At 38.1% G+C, this 23,205-nt stretch overlaps 1 protein-coding gene across 1 annotated transcript in view; it reads left to right on the forward strand.

The window, feature by feature from the left end:
• The window catches only part of LOC124716914, a 381,964-nt gene that overhangs the window by 110,273 nt on the left and 248,486 nt on the right, over positions 1-23,205 (forward strand). Inside the window, exons 6-8 of the mRNA XM_047243483.1 lie at positions 4,336-4,541; positions 16,625-16,766; positions 18,427-18,688. Of these exons, the coding sequence (XP_047099439.1) occupies positions 4,336-4,541; positions 16,625-16,766; positions 18,427-18,688 (610 nt within the window). The remainder of the gene's footprint in view (positions 1-4,335; positions 4,542-16,624; positions 16,767-18,426; positions 18,689-23,205) is intronic.

Genomic DNA, 23,205 nt, shown 5'->3' on the forward strand with positions numbered 1-23,205 from the left:
AAATGTTTACAAATTGTGTAACTTAGGTGGATGTGGGTACCAGCCTTGTATTCACTTACGTGGATGTGGGAAACTGCCTAAAAATAAAATCTGACCTGACTGGCTCTCAGACCCTTATTGTTGCTGCATTCTACTAGTAAAACTTTCCTACAACATTGATAACAATCTGAAATAGAAATACTTACATTCACAATTGAAACTCTTTAGGGCAATAATTTATTTAGAAATGCACCTTTGCAAACCATCAACAGAATAGAAAGAAAGTGATGTCTGACAGAAACAGTCACCCTTTGGTTTTGAAAATGGAATTCTTGTTTCATAAACCACTTAACTTCTGTGCGTTGAAAATTATGGTACCAGTGAAGTTAACTCCAATTTACACAAACAATAGACTTTTTAAAATCATAATGTATCTCTTTCATGTGTCGTATTATTCATGTTGACTTTGGCATTGCTTTCATACTGTTTCCTTATAACATAGCATACAAGAGTAAATATGTGGTACAAAGTGGTGGTAAGCATAAAAGAAGGAAAGAGCTCTTAAATGGTATTATATGACAAAAAAGTAGTAATAACTGATACCAGAACTTCAGATCTCTGTATTTGTAGGTGTGACATTTGCCATGCATCTACCAAGTCACCTTACAGGAAGTTTAATATTGTACTGTTAAAAACAACATTAGTCTTAGAGGAGTGTCATACACATATTAATGGGTTTGGAATGAGTGTAAGTTTTGCTTCCAGACTTGCATCTGTTGAAAATACTGGTAAAATGTAACAGAGTCCTCTACGAAACCTGTAGCATGTCCATTTTGACATATGCATGTGAAAAATGAACCACTAGCAGTGAAGACATCATAAGAATCCAGGCAGCTGAGATGAGGTTTGTTCAGAGCATGATCAGAAACAGCCCAAGTTGTAAGATAGCAAGACAAAGTAACCTTGCAGTGACTGAGATGCTGTAGACATATGCAACCCATGGATGCTTATAGGCTACCGAGAGTACTGTATGATTTGAAACGCAGAGATGAAGGACTGGTAGGAAGACCAAGACTCAAGTATAAGGAAATGATGGACTCTGACATTGAGCAGACACATCATACCTGGAACCGCATCAAAGAAGGAGAGAAGTTTAAAGACCGTTATCTTTGGAAAAGCCTCTTTTGCTGACCCATTGAATGAGGTGGAACGATGTGGGATGATAATGACTTATATCTGTTGAAATATGCTGGTGCAGTTGACAGATTGCTGCCACTCCCTTAGAAAGATAAATGTACTCAATCCTGGCAATGCACATTTACACAATTTAATAAATTCAAGAAACTTATGATAATGATCAAAGCAGAAGAAATTAATTAAAATTTGTGCTGTGGCCAGGACTCATACTCAGGTCTTCTTGCTTGCTAGGCAGAAATGATAATCATTACACCACCACAACACAATGATCAACATTGCTGCTCGAACTAGTCAAGCTGAGTGTCCTCCCCAATACAAACTTCAGTTCATATCTCCAGCTCATTTTCCCTTAGTTGTCACTACTGTCATTATAAGATCCAAGAAAATTGTTGAAACTCTTTTCTTATTATTTCAGTCACAACTTAAATTTGTCTCAAGTGGACTATGAACCTACAGACAATATTAATAATATCTCCAGTCTTTTTGCAGATGGTGCAGTTATCGGTAATGAATTACTATCTGAGAAAATCTATGCAAATACCCAGTCAGATCTTATTAAGATTTCAAAATAGTGCAAATATTGGCAACTTGTTTCAAATGTTCAAAAATGTAAACATGTGCATTTCATAAAGCACAGAAAATTAGTATCCTATGACTATGGTATCAATGAGTCACAATCGGAATCGGTCAGATTATACAAATATGCGGATGTAACAATTTGTAGACATGTGAAATGGGATGATAACAAAGCTAAGTCATAGGTAAGGCAGGTGGCAGGCTTTGGTTCATTGTCAGGATACTGGGAAAATGCAGTCAGGGTTCAAAGGAGACTGCTTACAAAGTTACCTGTGTGTCCCATCTTAGAGTATCAAATAGAAGTGTGTGGAACCAATACCAAATAGGATTAACAGAAGAATTAAATGTATACAAAGAAGGGTGACAGACTGTCAAAAGGGAGCATCATGAAAATGCTGAAAAACCGGGATTGGAAACTGTTGAAGATATATGCTGATTATCCTACAAAAGCCTGCTTATGAAGTTTGAATAACTGATATTAAATAAAGAATCTAGAGATATTTTTCATCTCATGTGTATTGCTCCTGTAGGGACTGTGAAGACAAAATTAGACTGGCAGATTAAAACTGTGTGCTGAACTGAGACTCGAACTCGGGACATCCCCCAGACTGTGACTAAGCCATGTCTCCACAATATCCTTTCTGCCAGGAGTGCTAGTTCTGCAGCATTTGCAGGAGAGCTTCTGTGAAGTTTGGAAGGTAGGAGACGAGATATGGTAGAAGTGAAGCTGTGAGGATGGGTCGTGCTTGGGTAGCTCAGATGGTAGAGCACTTGCCCATGAAAGGCAAAGGTCCTGAGTTCAAGTCTTGGTGTGGCACACAGTTTTTATCTGCCAGGAAGTTTCATATCAGCGCACATTCCGCTGCAGAGTGAAAATCTTATTCTGGAAGTACAGCTTGTATTTTGTACACAACCACAGTCTAAAAAATAGCTGGAAGGAAGTTTTTGTTCCAAGTGCCATTGATACTGAGGCATAACATTTTATTTGTGATAGTACAAATACAGAAATGAAGCATTAGATTTTTAACTAGTGGTATTGTGAACAAAAGCCACTTCTCTTATATTTTAAATTTTGGAACTCCTGAGGGAAGCACATCTTGGCAGAAAGACCATGTGCCATCTACCAACACATGTTTGAAAGATTTTCTCCATGGTTTGGCATTTGCAACAGAGTACCGAGAACACAATAACACTGAAAACCCATTTTGTGAAACAATTTCACTTAGATCATTTTCATTTCTACTCTTCACAAGTATTAAGTGACTGGCAGGCATGTGCTTATACTTCTTTTCTTGCCTCTCTCATCAAACCTTTGTCTCTTCATTCCTCATACTTCAAGAAGCACAATGGATTCACAGATTTGCTTCAGAGTGTCTAACCTCACCTGCTTTCTTAAACTCAGTTAATTCTTGTCCTAACATGCTCTACAGTTATCACACGCTCCAGTTGTGACAGTGGGGGAAAATAATAATAATAATTGAACACGTGAAGGGTAGTTACTATAGATAAGTATTCTCAATTAAATGAGAAGAATAGTTTTCTGCATATGTGAATTTGTCATCTTCCCATATGATGTCATTCTTCTTAGTGGCACAATTATCGAGTCACTGATTCCTCACTACAAGAGATTATAGAGTTCACAGATACTTTCATAAACAAAATGTTTCAATGCCATTCCTCATCTATATCTTATCTTTTATTCTTCTTGACACTGGTACTTTTTAATAACTTTTAGTTTTACACAAAAATACATGTCCTCTGCTCAGGGTTCAGAACAGAATTGCCACAAAAAATCACATGGAGTCAGAGCTTGGCAATGTCCCTCTCAAGACACTGGATATTTTATAAAATAATAATACTTCTCCATAAAATTTGTTTTCACCATCAACCATCTCATTAGTGTAATTTTTTGGTGGGATTTAAACTTCTACATACAGGTAATTTTAATGTACATGCCATGAATTGCAAAAGACTTTAATTTGACTTTGATGCACCGATGCCGACATTTAAGAATAATATTTATTAGGACATAATTATATCAGTACTGTTTAGTAATACAGGAAATGTTAGCCTTTGCTTTAAATACATAAAGAGAAAATTACACTAATGAGCTGGTTGGTGGTGAAGGCAAATTGTATGAAGAAAAATTATTATTTAATGAAATATTCAATGAATTGAGAGGGAAATTGCTGAGCTCTCACTACATGTAACATTTCTGCAGTAATTCTGTTCTGAACCCTGAGCAGAGGAGATATATTGTATATTTTTATAGTAAGTGAAACAATCCATATTTTTTTAATGAATAAATGTACAAATGCAGGCAAAATTCTAAAGGTAAATAGCACATGTATGGTCTTAGTACAAATTTCAACTTGTGTTAGCAATATAGATCTGACTTGAAGGCACTTGTTGTACACTGAAGCAAATATGACAAAAATTTCTTGTTTCATTACCAAGGGAGTAGAAAGAAGTTGATGCAGTATTGCACAATATGAGTTAGCAGAATGCTTCTTTCTGATATAATATGGCTGTTGTGAGTGCAAGAGATGCTACATTTATGAATGAATGTTCTTTTCTTTTCAGAAAATATTGGCTGTTAGGTGTTCAGATGGGTGTCCCCCTCCAGAACTGGTAGAAGTTTCACATCATCTGCTGGCACGGTTGGCCACAAACCCCAAAGTTGATGCAACAGAAGTACGCCTGCAAATATCAACTGCTTTGTGTTCCACACTTCATAAACTACAGGAACTGCAGCAATTTGAAGACTGTGCTTCGAAAATACTAGAAAGGTAATTTTGGTTTAAAGTAGTGGTGTGGATGTGAAATTGCCACTGTAGATTTTTATAACTATATATTTCTTCTTGTCAAGTAACACTGTTGATTTCCTAGTCCAACAATTTACGAAATGAGCTTCTTGTAACATTAGGACTGAAGTATACATGTATAAACTATCAAAAAAACCTCTAAAAATGTGTTATTCCAATAGAAAAAATTAAATTAGTAGTAAAAAACTCTTAGCTGATCCCAAGAAGTAAGAAACCTAATATTTCAAAAATACTATGGTAACATTCAAAAACACACACACAGATACACTAATTTAGTAGGCATAATTTATTTCCTCTTTATCTGCAGTAATTTGAGACAGTTATTTCTTATATTAAATAAACTTCTTATTACAGACAGACAAACTCACACTGAGACAAAATAATGTTTATGATCATTAGTGTGTGAAAGGTTGTCTGAGTTTGGCATTTCAATCATAATGCAACTGAACCCCAGTGGCACTAATAGCAGACACAAACTTGCTTTGAAGACTGGTGATAGGTTAAATGCTGAAATAAATGGAAGGTAATTGATAAAATATACCAAACATGTAATGGAAATTGTGAGTCTTGTTGTTTATGTTAATTTATTGATATGGCCACATGGGTAGTAATAACAATGTACTAAGCATCAACTACATTATAGATCAAACTTACATTCATCCTACATCTCATTATATATATTTTCTGCTTTATGGGGCTGTGGTTGTATGACTTCATTTCGTACATTCTGCAGTCATTCATTAATGTCGCCAGTTCTCGTCTATGTTTATAAACCTTAATGCATCAGTCTCATCACATGAGAGACTTTTTTACTTTTGACATCCTCTTACAGAAGTTAATATTATGGTTGTTAGTAACTGCAAATCCAGTTGATGTTCTGTATTTCATTTTTGGAACCAGGATAAAAACTAAGCAGGCTACTTAACCATACCATGAGAATGTACTTAATTCGTTAGACAATGAATTGCAGGCTACTGTATATTCCAGGATCTGTCAAAGGCATTTGACTATGTGATTCACAATATTCTTTTATATCTAAAAACAAAGATGATGTGACTTACCGAATGAAAGCGCTGGCAGGTCGATAGACACAAAAACAAACACAAACACACACACAAAATTCTAGCTTTCGCAACCAACGGTTGCCTCGTCAGGAATTCTTTTAAGTTAATAAGAATATTATGGTGAACTGGAGACAGGAGACGAAGACTGTTGATAGGAATGAGTCCTGTATTAATCTAGTAGTCAGCATCCAAATGGGAACTAATAGCATGTGGTTTCTCGCATGATTTATCTTAGGGTATTTACTTTTTCTAGTACGTATTAGTGAGCTTTTATCAGTAACATTACTAGATGCCAAGATTGCTCTGTTTGCAGGTGGTATAAAGGTTGCAATAAGTGACAAATCAAATATAGTTATAGAAGGAGTAGTTAATGATGAATGTATTTCCCTGGTATTCTACTGTGAACTGCAATCTACCACTTTCTATGTCATCATCTCATTTCATATCCCTACAATTTGTTACATCAAGTTATTTGTATGGGTTAATTAACTGTGAGTCATTGATATTACACTCTCAGCATACTACTTTTTCATTTTGTAAAGTGCCCAGTTTTAAATTTCGGAACATTAAAAGGAAATAGCCAACCTTTGCACCAGTGAATCAAGACCTGGCTGAATATTTGTACAGCTTCTTTTTAGTCAGTACTTCATTACAGATAACTGCATCATCTGCAAAAAATCCGATGTTACAATTAATATTGCCTGCAAGGTCATTATTGTGCATCATGAACAGCAAAGGTTCCAACACACTTTCCTAGGGGACAAACAAAGTTACTTCTACGTCTGTCGAGCGATGTCCATCTGAGATAACTTGCAACTTATCCAAAAATCAAGTTAGGTTTCACCCAGTTGATGTTTTCAGAATTCATGCTGGTTGGCATGGAGGAGATCATTCCGTTCAAGATTACAATGTCATCAGCATACCTCAAAGTTTTTATTTCTTCTCCATGGATTTTAATACCTACTCTGAATTTTTCTTTTGTTTCCTTCACTGCTTGCTCAATATACAGATTGAATAACATCGGCGAGAGGCTACAACCCTGTCTCACTCCCTTCCCAACCACTGCTTCCCTTTCATGGCCCTCGACTGTTATAACTGCCATCTGGTTTCTATACAAATTGTAAATAGCCTTTCGCTCCCTGTATTTTACCCCTGCCACCTTCAGAATTTGAAAGAGAGTATTCCAGACAACATTGTCAAAAGCTTTCTCTAAGTCTACAAATGCTGGAAATGTAGTTTTGCCTTTCCTTAATCTAGCTTCTAAGATAAGTCGTAATGTCAGTATTGCCTCACGTGTTCCAATATTTCTATGGAATCCAAACTGATCTTCCCTGAGGTCGGCTTCTACTAGTTTTTCCATTCGTCTGTAAAGAATTCGCGTTAGTATTTTGCAGCCGTGACTTATTAAACTGATGGTTCGCTAATTTTCACATCTTTCAACACCTGCTTTCTTTGGGATTGGAATTATTATATTCTTCTTGAAGTCTGAGGGTATTTTGCCTCTTCATACATCTTGCTCACCAGATGGTAGAGTTTTGTCAGGACTGTCTCTCCCAAGGCTATCAGTTGTTCTAATGGAATGTTGTCTACTCCCGGGGCCTTGTTTCGACTCAGGTCTTTCAGTGCTCTGTCAAACTCTTCAGGCAGTATCATATCTCCCATTTCATCTTCATCTACATCCTCTTCCATTTCCATAATACTGTCCTCAAGTACATCACCCTTGTATAGACCCTCTATATACTTCCACCTTTCTGCTTTCCCTTCTTTGCTTAGAACTGGGTTTCCATCTGAGCTCTTGATATTCGTACAAATGGTTCTCTTTTCTCCAAAGGTCTCCTTAATTTTCCTGTAGGCAGTATCTGTCTTACCCCTAGTGAGATAAGCCTCTACATCCTTACATTTGTCCTTTAGCCTTCCCTGCTTAGCCATTTTGCACTTCCTGTCGATCTCATTTTTGAGACGTTTGTATTCCTTTTTCCTGCTTCATTTACTGCATTTTTATATTTTCTCCTTTCATCACATAAATTCAATATATCTTCTGTTACCCAAGGATTTCTGCTAGCCCTCGTCTTTTTACCTACTTTATCCTCTGCTGCCTTCACTACTTCATCCCTCAAAGCTACCCATTCTTCTTCTACTGTATTTCTTTCCCCCATTCCTGTCAATTGTTCCCTTATGCTCTCCCTGAAACTCTGTACAACCTCTGGTTTAGTCAGTTTATCCAGGTTCCATCTCCTTAACTTCCCACCTTTTTGCAGTTTCTTCAGTTTTAATCTACAGTTCATAACAAATAGATTGTGGTCAGAGTCCACATCTGCCCCTGGAAATGTCTTACAATTTAAAACCTTTTTCCTAAATTTCTGTCTTACCATTATATAATCTATCTAAAACCTGTCAGTATCTCCAGGATTCTTCCATGTATACAACTTTCTTTTATGATTCTTGAACCAAGTGTTAGCTATGATTAAGTTGTGCTCTGCGCAAAATTCTACCAGGTGGCTTCCTCTTTCATTTCTTACCCCCAATCCATATTCACCTACTACATTTCCTTCTCTTCCTTTTGCTACTACCGAATTCCAGTCACCCATGACTATTAAATTTTCATCTCCCTTCACTATCTGAATAATTTCTCTTATTTCATCATACATTTCTTCAATTTCTTCGTCATCTGCAGAGCTATTTTACATATAAACTTGTACTACTGTAGTAGACATGGGCTTTGTTTCTATCTTGGCCACAATAATGCATTCACTATGCTGTTTGTAGTAGCTTACCTGCACTCCTATTTTTTTATTCATTATTAAACCTACTCCTGTATTACCCCTATTTGATTTTGTATTTATAACCCTGTATTCTCCTGACCAAAAGTCTTGTTCCTCCTGCCACCAAACTTCACTATTCCCACTATATCTAACTGTAACCTATCCATTTCCCTTTTTAAATTTTCTAGCCTACCTGCCCAATTAAGGGATCTGACATTCCACACTCCGATCCATAGAATGCCAGTTTTCTTTCTCCTGATAACGACGTCCTCCTGAGTAGTCCTCGCCCGGAGATATATATGGGGGACTATTTCACCTCCGGAATATTTTACCCAAGAGGATGCCATCATCATTTAACCATACAGTAAAGCTGCGTGCCCTCGGGAAGAATTAGTTGTTGATTAGTGTTGATTAGAAGGAGGCCAATTGAGGGCCTGCAGCCAGCCTGTCTGCTTGCTAGACACGCTGCACCTACACCTGGAGTTATGGGCTGTGATGTGGTTTTCTATGACAGCAGGAGCACTCTCATGGCTATCCCATGTATCCTGACAGCAGATTTGTATGTCAGTCTGGTGATTCAACTTGCTGTTCTGCTATTCATGAACATTCCAAGAGGTGTTTTCCAGCTGGCTAACACTTGCCCACATACCACTGTTGTAACCCAACAGGTCTACAGAGTTTCAACTTGATGCCTTGGCCTGCTCAATCACCAGGTCTGTCTACATCTGAGCACATGAGGGACAGCCAGAATTAATCATCACAATAAGACTCAGTTTTTACAGTTTCTAACTCACAATTCAACAAGAACTGATATTTTGATCAGACAGAATGGGCATATTACAAGCGAGATGGAACAGTTCAAGTTCCTAGGTGTTCGGATAGATAGTAAGCTGTTGTAGAAAGCCCGTGTTCAGGATCTTGTTCAGAAACTAAATGCTGCTTTATTTACCATTAGAACAGTATCTGAAATAAGTGACAGTTCAACACGAAGGGTAGTCTACTTCGCATATTTTCATACGCTTATGTCGTATGGTATTATTTTTCGGGGTAATTCTTCTGATTCAAAAAGGGTATTTTTGGCTCAAAAATGGGCTGTTTGAGCTATATGTGGTGTAAGTTTGAGAACCTCTTGTCGACCCCTATTCAATAGTCTGGGAATTCTGACATTGCCCTCACAGTATATATTTTCTTTAATGTCGTTTGTTGTTAGCAATATTAGCTTATTCTCAAGAGTTAGCAGCTTTCACTCAGTTAATACTAGGCAGAAATCAAATCTGCATGTGGAATGCACTTCTTTGACTTTTGTGCAGAAAGGAGTGCGCTATTCTGCTGCATCCATTTTCAATAAGCTACCACAAGAACTCAAAAATCTTAGCAGTAGCCCAAATGCTTTTAAGTCTAAACTGAAGAGTTTCCTCATGCTCATTCCTTCTATTCTATCGAGGAGCTCCTGGAAGAGCTGAAAAATTAAGCAAATTCCAGTGTTACATTGTTGATCTTCTTTATTTAAACGTACGAATTGTCGCCTGAATGCGTTTCTTGTATTTCATTTTATCTGTTTCTACTATCGTGTTATAATTTCATGTATTGACTCGTTCCATGACCATGGGATCTGACATTCCACACTCCGATCCATAGAATGCCAGTTTTCTTTCTCCTGATAACGACGTCCTCCTGAGTAGTCCTCGCCCGGAGATATATATGGGGGACTATTTCACCTCCGGAATATTTTACCCAAGAGGATGCCATCATCATTTAACCATACAGTAAAGCTGCGTGCCCTCGGGAAGAATTAGTTGTTGATTAGTGTTGATTAGAAGGAGGCCAATTGAGGGCCTGCAGCCAGCCTGTCTGCTTGCTAGACACGCTGCACCTACACCTGGAGTTATGGGTCCCATGGAACAATAAATAAATAAATAAAATAAAATAAATTGAACGACTGAGAGGGACGGGCATGGAACTCCATTCCATAAACTGACATCCAGCACCTCCACAACACAATGCATGCATGTAGGCATGCTTGCGTTCAGCATTCTGACAGTTACAGTGGTACAATCTCTTATCATGTTTACAATAACCTGTGATCTTGCAATGTTGGTCTTTTAAAAATGTTACCTAGACAAATTTATTCCCAAAATTTCATTACTCGACTCAGAGGACACCGCCTTAACGTAGCACTGTGCGTGCGGGTGAGGAGCTTTGCATGCTCTGGATCCAGAGGGCTATGCTGGTGGTAGTGCAGCTACCGGCAGGGTCACCCATGCCGGACAGGCCGAAGGTGGGGAGCCAGACCAAGTGTGTCCCTCAACGACCTATCAAGAACCTGCCTCCTATCCTTTTCCTATCCCTAGCCCATCCTTTTTCTTTTCTTTCCCATTTATCCCCACTTAACCGGTGCTGGCAGTTAAACCACATATAGGGGTGTGGAGGAAAGGCCAAGCCCACATGCTGAACATCTGGCACATCATCACTGCCTGGGCGATAAGGTGGCAGCACCACCAAGGCAATTGGAAGTGGTGGGCCAATCACCTGCCCTTCTTAAATAATCTGATTACTGAAACTGAGAGAAGACTACATTAATTATTTTTTGGTGCTGTGTTCCATCAATGTAGTTAAAAAGAGGGTTTGCAAAGAATGATGGGATAAGTTATTATGCAAATGTTACAAATATCTGCTGTGACATCATTTGCAGTACATTCTGTCACACATTCAGATGAAGTAAAAGGAATAGTGTTGTGTACATAGTTCCGCATAGTCAGCACATAGACAACTTTCCCACTGGAGCGCGCCCCGCTAAGCACAACAGCGCAGGCGCAGTGCTCGTCCGTCTCCGCACTGCGAGATGGCGCTGTCTTAGAGACGGACCAAATTCTGCTTCCGCCGATCTGCTTATTAATATGTAACGCAGCCAATGAGACTGCTGCTAACGTAGAACCTTTTCTCCTCATGGATCACACTCACGCAGTGATACCTGAACGCTCAAGGCATTATTACGAGTGTACAGACCTCCGATTTGTCAGTCTGCATCAGTCTGCATTAGTCTGCATTTGTCTGTACCAGTCTATAGTCAAGTTTCAGTCTGCACCTAATAAGATTACCATATTCCTGTACATAGCTATGAAGATAAATGAATAGACACTTTGTCAAGTATCAGAGATATGTGAGAATAAGATTAACGTACCAAGACCAAAGGAATTTCAGATTGTCAATTGTAAACAGCATCCAGAATCAAGTTAAATAATGTCTATATTTTTTATTATTTTAATAAATGTGTGTTAAAATTAATCAAGTTCTGTTTAAAGTGGGTCACCATCAATCTGCTACTCTAAGCGTGCAAGTGGCATTTGTATCGTTTGACCTAACGGCAGAAGATAAACACGCCACGATAAGACCACGAGACATATTGCTGACACTCGTCTACTTCGTTAGAGCGATCAGTCAAATAATCTGATGGTGTGTGTACCGAAGGTCTTACAGTACGCACACCACAAATAGTTAGCAGTTATTTTCAAATACACATTGTGATAAGTGAATTTTACTTCTAAGTATCTGCCATCATGTTTCTATCAGCTGCCATTTTCATTCTGGGCACAGAAGTCTAGTGAATGATTCCCGTGTGCAAAAGGAGTCTGGGATTCCAATTCTATCCATGTACTCATGTCATTGATCATTTGATTTGTTCTTTTACAGCTTTTAATCCTTTAATGTTTTTATCATCATTTCAGTTAGTTGACAGACCACATTTTTAATGAAAACCATACTTTAAGGAGTCCAACCTGGACCTGCCACCACAAAGAATTACTGAAGGCAAAGGAACAGCAATGTCACTCTCAAGTTATTAATTCCTTTCCAAATAATCTTTATTTTACCTAACATTTGTCGCATCTAATATGGAGTCCGCTTTTCAAGATTTGGCTAATGTTATATTTTGTTATTTACCTCTTTGACGAGATGCCTTTCCTGATGTCACAGTTATCAAGGTAACCTGAGGAAGGGAAGTCATGTCCCCCAACTCTCTATGAATCATGTAGACTTTTTTCTGAATACCATCATATTTTAACTGTTTGTATACTGTTTTCTCTGAGGTGGAATTTGGTGACCAGCCCAGCATTTGCTTAAATAAGCATGGGAGACTGCCTGTAACCCACATTGAAGTTGATCAGTGTACCAGCTCACCGTTGTTAATCCACTACACGGATTCAACCTGGATCTGGCTTACCTTCCTGTGTCACCAGCTAGCATGCTGCACATTGCACTAGATGACCAGACTCTACTCCTAAAATCTTACTGAGTGAGGTGGCGCAGTTGTTAGCACACTGGACTCGCATTCGGGAGGGCAATGGTTCAAACCTGCATCCAGCCATCCTGATTTAGTTTTTCCGTGATTTCCCTAAATTACCTCAGGCAAATGTTGGGATGGCTCTTTTGAAAGGGCGTATCAGACTTCCCTCCCCATCCTTCCCTGATCCGATGGGTCAGATGACCTCACTGTTTGGTCTGCTTCCCCAAACCAGTCAACCAACCGACCCAATTTCTGTCCAACATCAGCCACTTCATAAGTAGAATCTGTTTATACTATGATTTAAATTTTTACATGGAGATCATTTTCAGGTACATGCCATTAATTGTAAAAGACTTTAATTTGACCTTAGTGATACAGCACCAACATTTTCATGAACAGTTTTTGAGAATAATAGAATTTTAGTTATGTCCAGTTACTGATAGTAATTATTTTGCAAATCTTTCAATAATTATTGAAAATGAATGTGTATGTGATATACTTTAGATTTTATTATATAAAATCTGAGTAGAACTTCAAGAATGTAACAGAATGACAGGATCTTTCACATGTAAACATAATAATTAAATTTGACTTCAAAAATTGACAATTATTACTGTGACAGAGTGAACTGTCAGTTAATACAGGAAATGCTATTCTACTCATTAAGTATGTAGGAAGAAAATGATCAAACATGTATTTTATGTTTGCAAAAAGTAAATGAAACAAATCATATTTTATAAATGAATAAATATACAATGCAAGCAAAGTCTAAAAATACTTTGTAGCTACTCATGTGTCGATTAGATTAAATTGCCAGCTAGTGTTACGTAATGGAGAACTGACTAGAGGGATCATACTGTATACTAAAATGGTGTATTGTTCTTCATTAAAATGAATGTGATACAATGTACTCTTTCATTATAAGCTGGAGAAGACCCCTGCTGCACCGGGAACTTTACTACATACTTATGATCAAGATCACAAAACACACTGAAATATTTTCTCTTTCTCACCCTCTGTGCCACACAAAATTATTTTATCCTCCAAAGAAGAGGGGGACTATTTGCACAAAACTAAATTATAAGAATGAAAGTAAGATCCAAACAGTAAAGTCTGCATACAGAACACTCAATTGTGGAGTTCCCCAAGGAAGTATACTTGGACCATTCTTGTTTATAGTATATATTAATGATATAACACAGCCACAAAACCCCAAACTAGTGAACTATGCTGATGATACATCTTTTATTAGCTGGGGCTGTACAAAGCGGGTAGCATTCCAAAGCAACAAAGAGAACATTGAAATGATCACAGAATGTCTAACTGTGAATAAGCTTACACTGAATAAGGACAATACTGTAGTAATAAAGTTCTTGCTACATTTTAATAATACTCATACTCAGTGGGAGATACGATACTGCGTGAAGAGTTTGACAGAGCACTGAAAGACCTGAGTCGAAACAAGGCCCCCGGAGTAGACAATATTCCATTGGAACTACTGACGGCCGTGGGAGAGCCAGTCCTGACAAAACTCTACCATCTGGTGAGCAAGATGTATGAAACAGGCGAAATACCCTCAGACTTCAAGAAGAATATAATAATTCCAATCCCAAAGAAAGCAGGTGCTGACAGATGTGAAAATTACCGAACTATCAGCTTAATAAGTCACAGCTGCAAAATACTAACACGAATTCTTTACAGACGAATGGAAAAACTAGTAGAAGCCAACCTCGGGGAAGATCAGTTTGGATTCCGTAGAAACACTGGAACACGTGAGGCAATACTGACCTTACGACTTATCTTAGAAGAAAGATTAAGGAAAGGCAAACCTACGTTTCTAGCATTTGTAGACTTAGAGAAAGCTTTTGACAATGTTGACGGGAATACTCTCTTTCAAATTCTAAAGGTGGCAGGGGTAAAATACAGGGAGCGAAAGGCTATTTACAATTTGTACAGAAACCAGATGGCAGTTATAAGAGTCGAGGGACATGAAAGGGAAGCAGTGGTTGGGAAGGGAGTAAGACAGGGTTGTAGCCTCTCCCCGATGTTGTTCAATCTGTATATTGAGCAAGCAGTAAAGGAAACAAAAGAAAAATTCGGAGTAGGTATTAAAATTCATGGAGAAGAAATAAAAACTTTGAGGTTCGCTGATGACATTGTAATTCTGTCAGAGACAGCAAAGGACTTGGAAGAGCAGTTGAATGGAATGGACAGTGTCTTGAAAGGAGGATATAAGATGAACATCAACAAAAGCAAAACAAGGATAATGGAATGTAGTCTAATTAAGTCGGGTGATGCTGAGGGAATTAAATTAGGAAATGAGGCACTTAAAGTAGTAAAGGAGTTTTGCTATTTGGGTAGCAAAATAACTGATGATGGTCGAAGTAGAGAGGATATAAAATGTAGGCTGGCAATGGCAAGGAAAGCGTTTCTGAAGAAGAGAAATTTGTTAACATCCAGTATTGATTTAAGTGTCAGGAAGTCATTTCTGAAAGTATTCGTATGGAGTGTAGCCATGTATGGAAGTGAAACATGGGCGATAAATAGTTTGGACAAGAAGAGAATAGAAGCTTTCAAAATGTGGTGCTACAGAAGAATGCTGAAGATTAGATGGGTAGATCACATAACTAATGAGGAAGTATTGAATAGGATTGGGGAGAAGAGAAGTTTGTGGCACAACTTGACCAGAAGAAGGGATCGGTTGGTAGGACATGTTCTGAGGCATCAAGGGATCACCAATTTAGTATTGGAGGGCAGCGTGGAGGGTAAAAATCGTAGAGGGAGACCAAGAGATGAATACACTAAGCAGATTCAGAAGGATGTAGGTTGCAGTAGATACTGGGAGATGTAAAAGCTTGCACAGGATAGAGTAGCATGGAGAGCTGCATCAAACCAGTCTCAGGACTGAAGACCACAACAACAACAACATACTCAATCACTTTCTACAGTTGAAACATCTGACAAACATAAGTTTTTAGGCATGTTGATTGATGAACATCTCACTTGGAAAGAGCATATCGGCTCCACCTGTAAAAAGGTTTCTAGTAATATTTACTCACTAAAATGCCTTGCAAATATAATAGCTCCCCTTGTCCTTAAACAAGTGTATTATGGGTTAATACACTCACACCTACAATATGGGATCGAGGGCTGGGGTGGGGCACCCACTGTCTATATGGATCGCATTTGCAGGCTTCAAAAGAGAGCACTTAGGATAATTGCTGATACAAGCAAACGCCAGTCCTGTAGGGGCTATTTCAAAAATTATAAATTACTGACTGTGTACTCACTGTATGTATTTAAGACCATAATGTTTGTAAAAGAGAACGAGGAAAATAGTGTAAAGAACAGTGACACCCATAATTACAATACTCGAGCCAAAAGTGAATATCATAGGATACAGACTAACAAGAAAGTTACAGCCCACAGTCCATATGTAACTGGGAGACAATTCTATAATAAGTTGCCAAAAAATATAAAGCAACTCCAAGGCAATCTTTTCAAGGACAAATTGAAAAATATGTTAATAGAAAGATGTTTATACTCATTAAAAGAATTCTGAGCTGTAGTACTGCTAGTTTATTCTTTTACATACTGCAGTATATTAGTGGAGGTATTGTTATAATTGGCTAATTTTATGTATATAATCATTATATGTATGGAGTGATATATAATGTGCTCATGTGTTTATAACATTATTGCAGGGAATGATATACAATGTGCTACTTGATGTATATATTCATTCTTGGAATGACATGATATTGATATAATTGTACAAAAAATAACAATGTCCAAGACTGTAAAGTTAACATGGACAAATAAATATTATTATTATTATGACAGCTGTCTCTGAATTAGTTGTGTATTGGTATATGTCATACACATTTAAAATATTGTAAATGAAGTAATGGTGTTTAGTTACTCAAATCTCTCTTTCAGATGTCTGCTGCCAAAATGGGATGGCAGAACCATACCCACAGATGAGCTGATTAAGGGTTCTGATAATGCTGCAATCAGTGTAAATGACATAGACAATTTTAGGCTGATGTTGTGTCATGGTGTTGTGCAGAGTGGCCTTGTTGTAAGTACAAATATACTCAGAATAACAAATAAAATCTCAAGCTCTTGTAACTATAAAATTGTTCAATTGTTGTGTGTGTGTGTGTGGGGGGGGGGGGGGGGGGGGCAGACAGAAGCTAGAGAAAGACTATAGTTAAAATAGGAGCAGGATAGTCACTTCGTGGGAGACACAAGAAGGTGAAATAATGGGGGATATAACAGTTAGATTCTATTTTTATAGTCTCAACAATGATACTGAGGGAACCAATAGGTCAATAAAAATCAGGAAATAAATCACAGGTTCCTGAATGAAGTAAAAGATAAAATGACAGAAATGGGTGCTGTATCTCATTATTGCTTCAGTTTCCCCATTGACTTTTTCGTAATCAGTGGTTTTTAGTGCTTTCATCTACTCTCTTCTGTTGTTGTATTTGAATCTTTTCTTTCTCTCAGGAAGAAACTGTTCTTTATTTCCAGAAATTTTAGACTGAAAGATAGTTTTCTTTTTGGCATGCTTGTCAAATGCACCCTTGGTGCAAATAGTCTTTGTTTCTGGTGATCAGCTATGGCTTTTTATTGTCACATAGTGCCTTTCCATTTATTTAACTCTCATGTTTTGTATTATTATTTGCCTGTATTTTATTAGACACAGAACTGGTAAATATTTTCTTAGTTTTGCTCTTTTCTTGCTTCCATTTGACATGAAGTACATGAGCATCACCACTACTAGGACTGCCCCTTGAAAAATATGGCTGTACTGTTGGCAAAGTATATTTCATTGTGAAAATATGTGATCCTGTATGTTTTCTCGTTAAAGTATATTCAGCATTCATAATTCTAGATACAATTAACACAGCATTGTGACTGTTTTCATAAGACAAGTGCTGTATAACATCACCACATTCCAGTGTTGGAAGCAGCAATGCCAGAGATAAAACTGAAATTCTACACTTTGGTGGCAGTATGTAATGGTCCTGGATTCTAGTCAGTCATCACCATTTCAGTCCAATGTCACAAAAAAAGTCACACAGCCTCTGGCACATTCATATTTATAAAAGTATTACAATCAGCTCGAAACATAACATTGCTGTTTAGTTTATTTAAAATTAAACTTTTTATTTTTACAATAATTTTACATTAATATTTTCTCTGCACATTGCCTGATTCATCATATTTCCTTGAAAATTCATATTTTTTATTACAGTCTTCAAAAAGACTGCTTAAAATTCAAATATGGTATATTGGTTCTCATTTTCTGAAATGTCATCAATTATTCTGTTAATATCGGGCTTCAGTAATCATCAACATGCATAAAATGATTTAATAATCCATGAAATTTACAATGAATTTTGATTTTATATAAAAGTCACAATTTATGTTCAGTTTTAGAATTTGTATTATGTAAACAACAGCGGCCCAAAATTTAATTAGGTGTTATTAATTTCACAAGTTACAAAATCTAACTATAAAATGAAGCAAAATCCTTTAAAAAGCAGTCATAAGTGTCCTTTATCTACTCAACACCATACAACAATGACTAAATCCAAAAAAGACAAACTATAAATCGAAATGCATGTATCAGATGCTACTCTAATTATTTGTGTCATATATTGCATTATAACTAGGCTTGGGTATTACATTTCAACATGTAGCATTTCCAACATACTTTTTTCCTGTTTCAGCCATCCTTGAGTGAAGATGTGATTGCATTAGCATTGACATTCTTGGAGCAGATATGCATATACCCGTCATCTTTAACCAGAATGGCTGTGCGGACAGTGACAAAATTTTTAACAGTGTACAAAGATCTGTGTGTGCAGAACCACTCATCACTAGTGAAGAATAAAATAAATGACTTTGCAAAACTGGCAGCACAGGTCTGGGCAGCTCCCGCACATTCTCCGAGGGACAACGCAGAACTCTTGGTAGCTGCAATACGAGCAGGTGTGGCTTTCTCCATCTCTGGACTTTGTACCTGTTTATTTATAAGTTAACATATGGCAATAAATCCTCAACTACATTGTCACAAAAGTGAAATTGCACTTTGGTAGCGTAGCCTGGGGCCAGGACCCCCTTCATCCGTGCAGCTGCACCCATACCTGTGCCCTCCCCCACACATCTCCCCTTCCTCTGTTGCACCTCCGCCTCCCAGCACACTCCTGCATGTCTTTGCAGGTGCTCCTGCCATATTCCTGTCCTGTGCCCCTGCCTCACTCCCTCTAGCTGTCACCTGCCTCCTTTGACCACTGAGCGAGGTGGCGCAGTGGTTAGACACTGGACTCACATTCGGTAGGACGACTGTTCAATCCTGCGTCCGGCCATCCTGATTTAGGTTTTCCGTGATTTCCCTAAATCGCTCCAGGCAAATGCCGGGATGGTTCCTTTCAAAGGGCATGGCCGACTTCCTTCCCCGTCCTTCCCTAATCCGATGAGACTGATGGCCTTGCTGTCTGGTCTCCTTCCCCAAAACAACCCAACCCTCCTTCAGCCATCCCACTTGCCCCCTGCCTCCGGCCTCTCTTCACCTGCTCCACCTGGTGTGACCCCTCACACAATTTGGACAGCATAGCTGCATTGTCAGCACTGTGTGGTCAGCTGGGACAGTGTAGGGTAACCATACAGTGCCTCCACTGTTCAGTTACTTTCACTCCTTAAATTATATTTTTATTACATTATAGTAACTGTGCTGCTGCTTAAAATGATCCACAACACAAGCATATTATATAATGTATTAGACTTTCCACTTAAAATTATTTGAAAGCATATAATCATGGTTGTATGCAAATGTAATAAAAAATTTAAAGAAGGTAAATGGGTTTAAATCATCCCTGTTGCACACCCTTTCTCAGTTTGACAGTTTGTTAAACTGCATCAAACCAGTGAAGACTGGCTAAAATTTACAGACGCGCGAAATTTGGCACGGACTTCAATGCGAGATGCCTTTAATATGTTCCACAACGAAACATTGTCTCGAAATTTGGTAGAAAATCCGAAGAAATTTTGGTCATATGCAAAGTACACAAGTGGCAAGATACAGTCAATACCTTCACTGCGCGGTGCCAATGGTACTGTTACCGACGACTGTGCCGCTAAAGTGGAGTTATTGAACACAGTTTTCCAAAATTTCTTCACCAGGAAAGACAAATGGAATATTCCAGAATTTGAAACATGAACAGCTGCTAGCATGAGTTTCTTAGGAGTAGATACCTTAGGGGTTGTGAAGCAACTCAAATCGCTTGATATGGGCAAGTCTTCAGGTCTAGATTGTATACCAATTAGGTTCCTTTCAGATTACGCTGATACAATAGCTCCCTACTTAGCAATCATATGCAACCACTTGCTCACCGATAGATCTGTACCTACAGATTGGAAAATTGCGCAGGTCGCACCAGTGTTTAAGAAGGGTAGTAGGAGTAATCCATCGAACTACAGACCTATATCATTGACGTCAGTTTGCAGTAGGGTTTTGGAGCATATACTGTATTCAAACATTATTAATCACCTTGAAGGGAACGATCTATTGATACGTAATCAGCATGGTTTCAGAAAACATCGTTCTTGTGCAATGCAGCTAGCTCTTTATTCGCACGAAGTAGTGGCTGCTATCGACAGGGGATCTCATGTTGATTCCGTATTTCGAGATTTCCGGAAAGATTTGACACGGTTCCTCACAAGCGACTTCTAATCAAGCTGCGAGCCTATGGGATATCATCTCAGTTGTGTGACTGGATTCGTGATTTCCTGTCAGGAAGGCCGCAGTTCGTAGTAATAGACGGCAAATCATCTAGTAAAACTGAAGTGATATCAGGTGTTCCCCAGGGAAGCGTCCTGAGACCTCTGCTGTTCCTGATCTATATAAATGACCTGGGTGACAATCTGAGCAGTTCTCGTAGGTTGTTCGCAGATGATGCTGCAATTTACTGTCTAGTAAGGTCATCCGAAGACCAATACCAGTTGCGAAGCAATTTAGAAAAGATTGCTGTATGGTGTGGCAGGTGGCAGTTGATGCTAAATATCGAAAAGTGTGAGGTGATCCACATGAGTTCCAAAAGAAATCTGTTGGAATTTGATTACTCTATAAATAGTACAATTCTCAAGGCTGTCAATTCAACTACATACCTGGGTGTTAAAATTGTGAACAACTTCAGTTGGAAAGACCACTTAGATAATATTGGGGGGAAGGTGAGCCAAAGGTTGTGTTTCATTGGCAGGACACTTAGAAGATGCAATAAGTCCACTAAAGAGACAACTTACACCACACTCGTTCGTCCTCTGTTAGAATATTGCTGTGCAGTGTGGGATCCTTACCAGGTGGGGTTTACAGAGGACATCGAAAGGGTGCAAAAAAAGGGCAGCTCGTTTTGTATTATCACGTAATAGGGGAGAGAGTGTGGCAGTTATGATATGCAAGTTGGGATGGAAGTCATTAAAGCAAAGACGTTTTTCGTCACAGCGAGATCTATTTACGAAATTTCAGTCACCAACTTTCTCTTCTGAATGTGAAAATATTTTGTTGAGCCCAACCTACATAGGTAGGAATGATCATCAAAATAAAATAAGAGAAATCAGAGCTCGAACAGAAAGGTTTAGGTGTTCGTTTTTCCTGCGTGCTGTTCGGGAAGGGAATTGTAGAGAAATAGTATGATTGTGGTTCGATGAACCCTCTGCCAAGCACTTAAATGTGAATTGCAGAGTAATCATGTAGATGTAGATGTAGATGTAGATGTAGATCAAAAATGAACTCCAATGTGTCATTACTAATTTTCTTATTTGTTCAAAGTAGTTGTATTTTGTGCTGATGTACTTGTGTACATCACCACGTTTACTTCCTTCATTTTGTTGTGACTCAAAACATGTGATTAATTTAAAAAGATATAAAGAATATATTGTCATGGTGCACAAACATGTCATGACATCAACCATTAAATTTTGGGTGTGCAACCGTACAAACTTTATTAGTTGTAACGTTTTGGCCATATGAGGGTGTATACCCCCTGGGACAACCGAGAAAAACCCAACAATTTTTTCATCCAGGAGAAAACTGGGATAAACCTGGGAATTTTTCGGATTTCTGGGAATGTTTCATTATTTTAGATTTCAGTTAAATTTTTGCGATGTTGACTGGTAACAACAGATATTCTAACAAAGAATATTACTATATCCCACTACTGCAGAATAATACTGCAACAATAAAAAATAAACGAGAGATAAATACCAAAATAAAACTTGAGCTGCAAAGGAAATGCACCATTTACAACACCACAACACCGTGCACACGCAAATATCTACCAACAGCAAAATGTGCCAAAGGCCTTAGGATGAAGACTATGCAATGCTTCGTAACAACAAACTGCTTCACAACTGTTTACATTAGTATATTAGAACAAATAAGCCCTCGGTCAGAAATATTAAGTCAAAATTGACCAGGTTTCGATGCTACTATGAGCGTCATCTTCAGAATTAGACTAACTGTTCTAAAACATATTAGGTATATATTACGTTAATAAAATTAAAGTTTGTACTGACTGGAAAAGATGTAGTACTTACAAGTCACATATTAAAAAAGATCTAAGCTGGAGAGGCGACGTCAGGAATAGTTGTGAGATGGTGAGCCGCTAAAGGCTGCTCGTACTGTGAACAAGGGTTGCAACAAGACTGAGGTCCCACTTTAGAAAGTGTGGGCAAGTAAACGTGGTGTTGCTTCGAGCACCATCTAGTAGCCGCAGAAACAACTAGGCTACTGTACATTCAAAATTAGACACATGAAATTGTGATGCAGCTGATTCAGGCATAACGTAACACTAATAATAATAGGATGAAGTTACATATTTATATGCTTTAAATAAAGGTACATTTTGTAATGTAAGAAACGTTAGTTATGACATACAAGAAAACAGCAAAGATGTGACATGAAAACAACATTTCGGTGATCTGCATGAGGAAATCTGAATCAAAGATCAAGCAATGGCTTTACACAGTCGAAAAAGTTTTTATTTCGCAGCTGCAGCTGTTCATTGAGAATAAGCCATCATGACAAGAGAGATGTTTGAAAATCTCCAATTCCTCGAAGACATCTAACCTACGCCCCTTCTTCTTGGTATTCAGAATATTGTATGCCACAGATGCATACTCTTTGCCACCAGTGAATGTCACTGGCACCTTTTTATCAGTTGTGTAGAATGGTAGAATGTGTAATATAGCTTCAGTCTGTTGGTTCACTCAGAAGATTGCTGGAATTTGTATGGCTGAAATATTAGAAGAAGAAGAAATAGAGTTTACATAGCTGCAGTCCCAAAATTTAATGGATGCACAATAACATGGTTCTCTATTGCCTACTTATTGCTCTTTTACATAACAACCATATTCTGTTTGAGTGTCCTTAATACAAGATATGAACAGGAAGCAGAGACCGTTGCACTCTCTGTTTGTAAAAGAACACGCAAATGATGACGGGGAAAATT

Source organism: Schistocerca piceifrons, chromosome 9 (genome assembly GCF_021461385.2).
Source record: "Schistocerca piceifrons isolate TAMUIC-IGC-003096 chromosome 9, iqSchPice1.1, whole genome shotgun sequence".
In the NCBI taxonomy this organism is placed as follows: Eukaryota; Metazoa; Arthropoda; class Insecta; order Orthoptera; family Acrididae; genus Schistocerca; species Schistocerca piceifrons.